Consider the following 11,513-nt stretch of genomic DNA (forward strand, 5'->3'; position numbering starts at 1 on the left):
TGCACTTGCTAGATTGGTGAAAATGTTAATCAGAGGGTTATCTGCTTCATGACCGTGTCTGATTGCTACATTCAGGAGGAAATATCCTCTAAGGCTTAGGCTACTATAATAAAGTAGCCTAAACACTCATATAAACTGGCATAAGAAGGCTAAACTATTTCGTTGACCAGAGGTGCCTTCTTCACCATTAATACAGCCCCCACCCAAGCCATTCGTGACCCTATACACGATGCTTTCAGATTTTCCTCCTCAATCTTTGTAAAATGACTATTTCGGCTCTTTCAACCTCTTACATTGATTCTTAATTGATGATATGAAAAAGCTTGGGACATGGCTAAGGCTTGTGATTAAATTTAATGACACCATGAACGGATTTTGTTCAACATAGTGGTATCCTGACTTGTTCTAATTAACAGCTGGCTTGGGCGTAACCTATTATTTTTCTTCTTTATATGGCATTTGACAGCGTTGACAGATATTCAGTTTCTCCAGAGACTTTCTCCATCATTCTCTGCTCCTTCTCGTAGCTGTCTATCTTTTCCGCTGACAAACAGAAGACAACGAAATCAGCATACCTCTTGCCCATGTGGAATTCCAACCTCCTATTTGCATGCTTGAGCAGGCGTTGACGAACAAATTCGGGCTTATTCGCCACCTCGGGTTCTATCAGAGCATTTCTGTCTATATCTTGCACTCGTTCCCATGTTCCAATCTCAAAGAGGATGACACCCAGAGCTAGGTAATCGGAGACGTCAGTGATGGGACAGATGAGGGACTTCAGTCTTGGACGTGGCGGACGTGATTGCGATAGGGTTGTCATGGAGAAAATACGAATCAACTTACCGTAGAGATCATGTATCCTGCTGAATCTCTCGGTCGGCAGGCCCCACCGGGCTGGGTGCCGATAAAGATTCTGGATATGGTCGTCCTGACGTTGAACGCTGGAGAAGTCGGACTCTCGGCGTGAGTACTCAAAACCTCGAACCCGTGGGTCTTCCAGGACAGCAGAGCTATCCGCTGAGCCGCCGCTGGAGTCGTGACCCAGGGGAAAGATGATGTTGTCGCTCCGCAGCGACTTGTGAAGCCACCCATACAGATGTAGGCGGTGCACTGTCTGAACGAGCGCGAGAGCCAGACGAACACGACTCTGAAGTCGAGGACGGAGAGACTTGATGGAAAGTAAGGATGCAAGGGACGGAATACTGCCAGGTGTTGCGGCGGTAGAGAGAGGAAGCCGGCTCACTAGCCCTAGGCGAGCATTGGTAGAATCGTGAAAGTAGCCGACGCACTGGCAAAGTTTGAGCTGAGGATCTGAATCGGGCCCACGATGCAGTAGAGCTGCGAGCTGGATGATCTTGTCCTGCGTGTCCGCGGCAGACCCGTCTCCATACGTTCTGTATTCAACCATGTGCCACGAGTCCGGTGTCCCTTTGAGCTGGCCAAATTGCATGACACCGCTGTCTCCACACTCCCGGAAGCTGGTTCGGGGCATCTCCAGCAGCGCCTGGCACTTGCCCGGCTGGGATAGCGATGGCTCAAGGACGAGTTTCCTGATGCTGATGCCACGAGATAAGCCCGTGTTGGCTGCGTCTGAGTCGCTCTCCAAAGGCGTGATGGCAGACAGAGACCGGGCCAGCGGCAAGGGCCAGAATGCAAGTTCGACCAGGGAACCCAGACGCTCCGTGTAGTGTTCAAACTCGACCACAAGTTTCTCCATGGCCCTCTTGTCTCGGAGCGCCCAGGTTATCTTGCTCATCCAGTCTGCTGCCTTTTGCTTATCTGCAGCGCCCTTCCTGCTCAAGGCCAGGAGCACCGCGACATCCTGCTGCGAGGTCGTCGTGCCACTGATGTCTTTCAGAACGGTAGCGAGGTCGTCGGGAGGCCTCTGATTCTGTGCGTATCGACTGTCGCGCGACACGTATTCCTGCATCAGGCTGTAGAGCTCGCAAAGTAGGCCAGCGAGGCCCTGACAAACATGGTTTGGCAAGCTGTCGATGACCCGGCCCGGCACGATTGGGTTCAACTTGGCAGGCTCAAACAAGATCTTCTCGAAAGAGTCGATGCGCGATGCTTGCACGGAGAAGCGTAGATTGAGCTTCTCGGACTCGGGGCCATAAAGTCGAAAGCCCTGCCAAGTGTCATGTATGGTCTTGCACATGGGCTTGATGAGGACTATGGCCCCTAAAGCCAGGCCAACAGGTTCCATGTCGTACGGCGATGCAACGTGCGCTCAAGCGGACAAGAAAAGGACGAGACGAAACCGAAGCTGGCCAAGCCTGGAACCATACGATATCCGTTGTTTGTGTATGCAAAGTTAGGCGAGAACTAAATACTCGTTACCCACCAAGGACAGTCAAGTGAAGAAAGCGGATAAGGATGCGCTTTACTGCATAGGCCATGAGTTCACGCAGTGGTTTGGAGGTACGATGGTGGGGGAAACTGCATGTTCTTTGTGTGCGGCTGAAGTCGACCAAAACCAACAGTGACCGTCGGAGAAAGTTAAGGTACTCCGTACATGTTTGTTGAGCTGAAATGCGCCAAGCCTGATATACCGGGGAGCTTCAATCACTTGATAGAAGGTATGGCGTTGAATCTATGCGATGGATGTCTTAGGTGGTGTTGAAGTGGTGTGATGATGCCGGTTGGAGGGTTTTGGTAGGTATCACAGCCCCTGTGCCTGGCTGCCTAAATCCAGGTACGTACCGCAACCACAAACAGCTCGTTCTCAACCCGAACCACGACGCAGACCGTCTTCCTTTGCAGGAGCAGCAGACAGTCGGCATGTGCAGCATTGGCCCGCCTTTACGATCTTCAAGTCCTTGATGACGATTGTTATGCTGATTTCAATCTCGGCCCGCGGTAAGTTGCGGCTCGTCATGTCTAGAGCTGTCGCCGTCAACAGCCAGCCCTTTTGCCGTATGCGAAAATGAGTCTTCAAAGTATTATTTTCTCCAGTCGAACCGTGCTCTCGGATCTGTCGACTCTCTTGGGCTCGTCAGAGGGAGCCACGCTCGCGGATGGGAATTCTGCATGTGCCGATCAGAGCACCGGAGCTGATCATCAGGCTGGCTCAAGCTCAACGCTACAAGACATCCCACGCATCTGGAGTCTACTTTTCGAAAAGACGGAGCCTACACCCACGCTGCCATTGGAACCGTTGCGTCTCGTGCCCGGGAAATTGATATACTTCAAAGCCTCGCATTTCGAGCTCATCCGTAGTAAGGACTCAACCGACTCTCCTAGGGTTGGCGAGGGCGCCTGCTATATTGTCGAGAAGCGCAGGCTATCTGCTCTCCATGGAGGCTCTGTGATAGCCGTCAAGACACCAAAGCTCCGCCGGTCAGCCTCATCGAATGCCGTCGCCTCTCTCGTCCTACGGGAGCTTCAAATCCTTACTCATCCACCGCTTCAAGCGAACGACAACATTGCATCCATCATAGGGTACTACTCGTCCCAAGTCATCGACGACAGCTCGCTTGGACTGAGTCTCGTGACGGAACTCGCGAGCCATGGAACTCTGAGTGACTATCTTCGTCGACCTTTGATCGAGGGCCGTGGGCCGCATGCGCTGACAACAAAGCTCGGTTTGCTCCATGATGTGGCCAGTGGTCTGGAGGCACTCCATGCCTGCGGCATCGTCCAGGGCGATGTTAAGACCGAAAATGTGCTGGTCTTCGATGCCAAGGATGACAAGTACGGCCAAGTGACAGCGAAATTGTCTGATTTTGGACACGCCATCACATTTCACAAAGACAAACTTGACGAGAAGAAGCTCTATCTTGGGACTCTGGTTCTCAATGCACCCGAGGCAAGACACCGGGATGCTGTCGCAGCCCGAGACCTTTGGAGATGTGACGTCTTTTCATATGGACTTGTAATCTGGGAAACCATTATCGACGGTGCCAGATACTTTTCTGCTGTTGACGACCCAGCTCTCCAGAACGGCGTAATCGACTGGCTAGATTCTTTGCCGCAAGACGAGATGATTCGACTAGCCACGATCTCTCTCAATCAGACCTACGGTTCCCTGGAACGACCATTACTAGACACGACTGAGCGGATATTGAAAGCCTCACTACGAGATGACAGTAGTAACAGAAAAGAAGTGAAGGACATCACTAGAATTCTCCGTCAGCAGACTTTCCTGGCGGCCATTGCTCGGTGTGTTCTGAGACTCTCGCGTGCCTGTCGAACCAGCCGTACTAACTTCAATTGCAAGTGCTCGATCTGCAGACAAAGCTATTCCGGCCCAACCCTTTGCACCCGACGGGGGAGCCTCCCGTGATATGGTCCGTCAGGTAGGCGACTGTGGTCATCTCTCGTCCGCTATTCTGAGCTGTATAGAAATGCTGATGATTCCTTAAGGATGGGCTCGACATGGTTCCCATGCCAGTCCGCGAGTCGATTGTGCAGCAACTAGAGAGGACATCACTGAGTCACGATGCATCCACGCCGATCCGGCAATCTGCGCACCTTGACCTTGCGTTTGCGTCTTTCTGCAACTTCAGAGGCAAGGCTGATCCGTCGCGGGGCATGAAACATCTTCGAGATGCCGCAGCGATGGGCTCGAGCGTAGCCCTCGCCATCTACTGCCGCTTACAGGGCGTTTTTGACACCGAAATGAGTCTCGCTGACACGGAGTTGTCACCGCCCCTATCTGATCTGAGAACGAGGCTCCTGGCGCTGCCGGGTGGCTCTCCGCTCTCGACTTGGCTGCGTGCCATCGAAGCTTATCACCAGCGTCAGGCACTACAGACTAGGGTACGTGTAACCCTCGGTGATCAAATGCTCATAGATGGGGTATTCCTGGACGCCATTGAGATGAATTCAGGACATCCTGACGGATTGGATGTCGAAGCCTTGACGGCCACTGTTGTCAGTTCTGTTGATACGCAGGCAAACCCTTGCTTCGAGTCCCCTTTGCTAGTCGGCATTGCTTGTCGACTCGGCAATCTCGATCTTGTTAAACAAATCCTTGCTTTACATTCGCCCCAGCATTTTCCAGAGAAGAGCCGTTACCTGGTTGGCAACTGTCTTGTTCAGGCCTGTCGAGGTGGTCACATCCATGTAGTGGAATACCTATTACGGCACGTTGCTGAGCCCTACTTTTTGTGGCCAGAAAGCGACACAGGCATTCACTGGCTATTCATGATTCAGTCTGAAGAGCAGCAGAGAGCTCTGGATCTGATGACTAACACCTCTCATATGTGGCATACCAGTTTGTTCCACAGGGTGCCGGAGCCGGGCGTCCATGTTGGCCTTGCCACACTGACTGGCTCTCCCATCGAGTTTGCAACCGCTGTCGGTGCAACTTCAACCGTGGAGCTACTCGTTACCAGGATCACCGAGCTGCAGCAAAAGGGTTTCCTTAGCCAAGTGACTGAGGTCCAGTTTCGCCAAGCCATTATGAGACATGTAGCCTCATCGGTCGAAGCTCTGCTACCACTGGAAATACGCCGGCGTAGAGGCCACAATATCGAATCAGCGTTGGCCCGCCTAAGATTGTCGCAAGGAAAGACAGAGTTTCGACCATTTGGCATCTTCGATGTAGGCCGCTCTGTCAGCTCTCTGTCTTTAGCTCTTCTGCACGGGTCCGCGAAAGCCATGTCTCGAGCCATAGAACATACCATCGACGTGATATTGACATCGAAAATTGCGCATATCAACGATGTCGATGATACTGATATGGCCCAGACGCCTCTGATCGACGCTGTGCGATGGGCGCCGTGCTCCTTCGACACCGAGATCTTGGCGTCATTCATCTCAAGGGGCGCCCATCTGGGGGATATGCCCGCACCTGTGATCCTCTCAAGACTCATAGCACCAAGACCAACCGGAACAAAGTGTCCTGTCATGCGAAGACTGGTAGAGGCTGGGTTGCTGAAGATCAACGACAGCCTCATTTTGCAAGCCGTCGAGACTGCCGACGTCGAGATTGTTAGCGCCCTCCTCGACTATCAACTCGTCCCTTCCTTGAACCGACCACTCAAAGTGCGGGGCGATGCTACCGGAATCACCCTGTTACAAGCGGCTGTGCTCATCCCAGGTGGTGCAGGCCTTGTGCGTTTCCTCATCGAGAAAGGGGCAGACATTGACGAGGCTGGAGATAGTCTGTCGCCGCTCGAGCTATCCCTGATAAAACCATCCGATCCAGACGTCATTGATCTCTTAGTGAACAAAGGAGCTGATCTCAAGGCGTCCGGATATCCAACTGTGATCCATCTGGCAGCTAGTCTTGATGTCTTCGTCAACGGCAGCCATGTCCTTTCACACCTCTTGCGCCACGAGAGGGTTCGAGCAAGGCTGGCAGAAAGCCAGGTCACTCAGCAAGGTGACATCATATTCTCTCCGGTGCATGTAGCGTGCTTGGTAGCCAATGTAGAAGCCGTGGCGGCGCTCTTCGAGGTAGGTGTCCAGCTGCCACATAATGATGGAACGATGGACGTTCTCGCGCAAAGTATACTCGCAGCGAAACGACCGCACCTGAACAAGCTGCTCCGTGTCCCAGAAGATGACCAAGATGCAGTGTTTCAGTGGAAGGCAAGATCGGAACGGTTGATACTGTACCTATTGGATCGGCTTGAGAGCAATCATGGTCAAACACCGCTTCACGTCGCCTGTCAAGTCGGCAATCTCCGTCGTGTTCAGGATTTGATCGAAGAGGACTTTAGAGCTCTTTTCGCTACGGACTCTCATGGCCGTCTTCCTATTGATTTCCTCGAGGACCCAATTCTTCTTGAGGAACAACGGTCTGACCGCGAAGACATTTCAGAACATACTGTCTCAAATGCACAGCAACTGCTCAATTATATCGAAATGGCCGTGGATAGGAAACTTTTCTCCGCTGCAGAAGAGTTCATGTCGCAGAATATGGATGAAGAGAACCTCAACCACCTCAAATCTCGTTTGTCCCTGGGACAGACACCGGCAAATGATGTGTCTAATGGTGATTCTACAAGAGCCGCTAGGCCAAGCACCGACTTACGAATTGTCTCCGAGCCAGAGCCCCTGGGTCACGGAGAGAGTTTCAGCGCGCTCGCAGAGAAATTAGCAGAGAGTGGCAGGGAAGGAAGAGCCAGTTCGGTCCAAGAGGGCGCCGATGCTTGCTTCCTTGACGGAAACATGGACCCGGAAGAGGCGCTGCCTATTGTAAGGGAACTTTTTGGGCGAAGAATTCAGCAGCTCGGCGAGCTTCATGAAGAGACTCTGGAGGTTAATGAAACACTCTTGGAACTCGTCGGCATCCTCAACCGACAAGATGAAGCCGCGGATATGGTGGCTCAGCTGCTTAGACGGCGGCGAAAGATACACCAGCAGGACGATACACGAATATTTGAGAGCTGGCGAGACAGCGTCATCGTAATGCTGAATGAGGGAAAAAACGAGGAGTCTGAGAAAGAACTGTGCAAGGCCATGAGCGCTGCAAAAAGCTCTCTCGGTGCGTCCCACCTGTCATATTTATTGTTCGTGCCAATCCAAGCCACATTTGAATGCTTGCGTGGCAACTACAGTGAGTGTTTATTGACCAACAAGCGGCTCCTGGAGACTCTCAAAGCAAGGGAGCATCAGACTCAACGTGGAATAAGCCTCCGATCAGAGGTATTGGTGCATTTATGCTACCACGGCCTGGGTGAGGGTGACATGGACACCGTGAGAAAACACATGACTGCTGCGTTAGAGTGCCTGAATCACACCGAACCACGTCGTTTCCTAGCCAATTTCGACGTGATGCGGAGTCTGGCGACGGCAATCGAGGAGGCCGATGTCGTCCTTTCTCAAACGTTGTGGGAAGAGCTTGTGAGCATCTGTGTGAGCCGCTGTGAGCCTCAAGGCTATTGCATAGTCGAGTCACGACGGCATCTGGCCCGGATTCTTATGAGCCGCGACATGTTCCAAGACGCCTATGATCAGTACCACCAACTCACTCAAGCTATACTTGTTCGCAAGGGCCAAGACGATGAGGCAACACTCCTGGCGTCAACGGATGAGGCACGGGTGCTGCACAAACTGAACCTCAACCCGGCTGCCTTGAATCTGCTTCGCCCGGCGATCAGAGGGCTTGAGAAAAGAAAAAGCGGACGTGATGAGGATATAAAAACGCTCGAGGCGAAAGTGTTGCTAGCGCAGATACTGCTTGCGCTAGATGATCTAGACGAATGGGAGGTCGTGGCCCGCGAAGTAGCCGGCGAATACGCGCAACGGCAGCCTACAAGCGACGTCGCTGTGGATTCCAAGCGAACTCTGGCTGTGACCCTAAGCAGGACGGGCAGGTCTTCAGAGGCGAGCCACATAGCTGAGGAGTGCCTTGAGATCACGACCGAAGTACACCAAGAGAACCATCCGCGGACCATGGCTATTGTTGCCGAGGCACAGCTGTACCTAGTGCGATGTGAGCAATGGGCCCCGAGTGTACGCATGGCCGAGAGAGGATTGGCCATTGCAAAAGCCTTGCACGGAGAGTCGAGCCATGAGGTTGCTGGCTGGCTCCATCTTCTCGGAACCAGCATGGGCCTGGCCGATATGGAAGGGGGGCTCGAATTATTGCTGCAATCGATCGATATGACGGTACAACTGGCTGGAGGAGCGCACAGCCGCTCGTCATTGACTAGCATGTGGTCTGCCGGAGGTCACTTGCGTAAAAGATCGCCCCAGAAGGCCTTGAAGATGTTCTGCGAGGTGCTCGAATCCTGCGACTCACTCGACGATGAGCCGCGGAGTCTCAAAATTCGAGTCCGCACAGACATCGGCCGCTGCTATGCTGACTTGGAGCAGTACACCGAAGCGCTTCCCCATCTCGAGCAGTCTCTCCGGGAATCACGACAACTCTGGGGAGATTCGGCCAGAGAGACGGTTTCAGTCCTTGACTCCCTTGTAAACGTGCTATTGCCTATGGGAAGAGCGAAGGAAGCGCTTGCACTTGCGCACGAGGTACTCGATTTCTTCGAGTCGACAACGGCGCGCTCAGAGGACGAGCTGATCGACGCCAAGAGCCGTCTTGCCGATGTATACTACAGTCTGGGTAAGTGCTCGGCCGCTGAGCGCCTTTGGGAGCAGGCCCTCAAGGACCTCACCGAGCTTGGTGATGAAGCAGATCAAGACAAGGTAGCCAGCTACCGCCATAGCCGCGCGCGTGCTTTGGTTGAAATCCTTGACTTTGAAGAAGCTGCGAACATCTCATCGCTAGCCTTTGACTATTACCAGCGTACGAAGGGGCCTGAAGCAGAAGAGACGCTCTCAGTCTCCATAACTAGGGCGTACATCAATAGCCTCTTGGGCAACAAGGCTGCTTCTGAGACGACTCTACTTGGTATTATCGAGTTATCGAAGCGGACTCAAGGTCTTGACTATGTTGTCGGCCACGCCGAGGCAAAGCTAGGAGGGCTTTGGATCGAAATGGGCAAACACCAAGAAGCAGAGAAAGTCTTATTGAGAGCTGTGCAGCGCATCGAGACAGACTTTACAGCACGCCATCTACTATGTAGAACGTACAAAGAGCAGATGAAGTACGAAGCGGCTGAGGAACAGGCGGCTATGCTGCTTTCCATGGTATCAGAAGATGTGGATGAAGAGGCCATTGACGCGGAGCTTCGGCTTTTTGAATTATATGCGGCCATGGATGACTTTGATAAAGCCCAAGCATGGGCCGACTCGCTCTTTGACCGCCTCAAACACTTGACGGACTACCAGGGTAATCCACTTGATGTCGCTAGTGCTCTACAGCACTTGATCAAGTTCTTTGAAAGGACCAAAGATGAGCAAAGACTGTTTGAAGCACAGGTTGTGGTAAGTTCCGAGTATCCCCACTACCCCTTACGTCTCAGCCTACCTCTCTCACCTCGCCTCCACTGAGACGAAGGCTAATAAGCGTCTCATACACAGTTGGAGCATGTACGCGAGACTTTGCCTCTGCGTCTGAAGTCGAATCTGCTCTTGCGTTCTATCAGGAGTCGAGAGGGAAAAAGCCACAGTGAATAGTGCATGAAACGAGAGCCAATATTCCATCACTTCCTTGAAGATCAAAGCGGCCTCCTGAATATATGAGGATGGTGGAACCTTCTTTTTGATGCCAAACGACTTACCAGTCGGGTTCTGCTAAAGGCAGGCCAGACACAGCATATTGGTGTTTCTTTGTATCATCGTGTTTACTTCACCTGTTTTTAGTTTGAAAGCGAGCAGATCTTGACTTCTATCGCGACTTGACGCTGGTAATGGACGAACAGGTGGGTGGGTGACTTAGAAGAATTAATCCAAGGTTTAGGCTACAATAATAAAGTAGCCTAAATGCTAGTCTAAGCCAGCATAAAGTGACTAACTTATTTTGTCTCTTAGGCTTTCGGGTCAATTCTTCTGATACACCGAGGACGAGGCAGATCGAATGGACAAACTAATAACCTCAGCTGTATGGACCCTATCCGCACCAACCTCACTGCTGCTGTGGCGCTATTAGTAGTAGGTACGCAACATTGGTTCCGACTCAACAGCAAGAGTCAACCATCTCATCTTCGCACACAAAGTACTTCAGTTCACAGGGCAAGCAATCGACCAGTATGACCCAACAGAGCGAGCCAATCCGATCTTTATTGGCGTTAAGCCAGGGAGGGACTCTTCTTTCAAAGATAAGCTTATGGAAGTTACGAAGACTGTTACAACAGCCGGTTGGATTCATGCAAATAACAATTGGCTTGAGCCGTTTTTGCAATCGCAATCCCCCACTAATAAGGCTATCTTCTATGATAAATTAAGCAAGTCATTCAATGAAAAGACCGTAGCTCTGGTTCCCAAAGAGCATCGGCAGCGAATGATCCACTCTTTACTAAAGCGAAAAGCGCAAACAGGCACTGTTACTAGAATCTACAGAACCACAACCTTTTATTACTAAAACCTCATTAGTAAAGGAACCAATATTCACTGAGACTACATTAAGTTCTATTGCCCGATACTTAGAGAAGATTGCATAGAGCCAATGCAATCTCTCTCTTGGTCATGAACTCAAGGCCGCCGTTTCAGACCGAATTTTCCACCTCAATGAGTATAATCAAACTGCCGAAAAACAGTATATCCTTAAACAAGAGAAGATAAACAGAGAGATGCAAGTTGCAACAAAGCATATTCAATGGGCATGGCTCGCCTTCAAGGTCAGGACTCCGATAATGACCACACTGCCGTTAGAGTGTCGGAAGAATTGGTCGCCCAGAGCATAAGAGATAAAATAATTTAGTCACTTTATGGCTGTTCAGACCAGCACTTAGGCTACTTTATTTTAGTAGTCTAAGCCTTAGAGGATATTTCTTCTGTAACCCACCTAGCCGCTATCCTGTGCCTGTGCCTGTGCCGCGTTGATTAACGGGATTTGATCTATCAAAATCGAGGCTCACTTTGAAAGTGAGCGCTCCTCTAAGCTCAAATAAACTTGATTCACAAAGTCTAGATCGTCCAATCCGCAATGCTGGAGATTGACAAGCATCTCTTAGTGGTGCCAAGCTTCGTACAAGGACCCTTCTTTCTCCACTCTG

At 51.5% G+C, this 11,513-nt stretch overlaps 2 protein-coding genes across 2 annotated transcripts; one reads left to right on the forward strand and one right to left on the reverse strand.

Moving 5' to 3' along the window:
- Nucleotides 1-448: 448 nt before the first annotated feature.
- On the reverse strand, nt 449-2,206 carry FIESC28_06316 (uncharacterized protein; the record flags this gene model as incomplete). Its single annotated transcript, XM_031160460.1, has 1 exon — nt 449-2,206. One exon carries the CDS (start codon nt 2,204-2,206, stop codon nt 449-451), a length of 1,758 nt encoding a protein of 585 aa, XP_031015506.1.
- A 720-nt stretch (nt 2,207-2,926) lies between these two features.
- FIESC28_06317 (uncharacterized protein) lies at nt 2,927-10,879 on the forward strand (the record flags this gene model as incomplete). The annotated part of the gene is made up of 5 exons (XM_031160461.1): nt 2,927-4,161; nt 4,220-4,298; nt 4,366-9,783; nt 10,330-10,453; nt 10,530-10,879. The coding sequence occupies 5 exons, from the start codon at nt 2,927-2,929 to the stop codon at nt 10,877-10,879; spliced, it is 7,206 nt and encodes a 2,401-aa protein (XP_031015507.1).
- Between the last annotated feature and the right edge of the window lie 634 nt (nt 10,880-11,513).

This window comes from Fusarium coffeatum, assembly GCF_003316985.1.
Source record: "Fusarium coffeatum strain FIESC_28 chromosome Unknown BRIP53273_contig_136, whole genome shotgun sequence".
Lineage (NCBI taxonomy): Eukaryota > Fungi > Ascomycota > Sordariomycetes > Hypocreales > Nectriaceae > Fusarium > Fusarium coffeatum.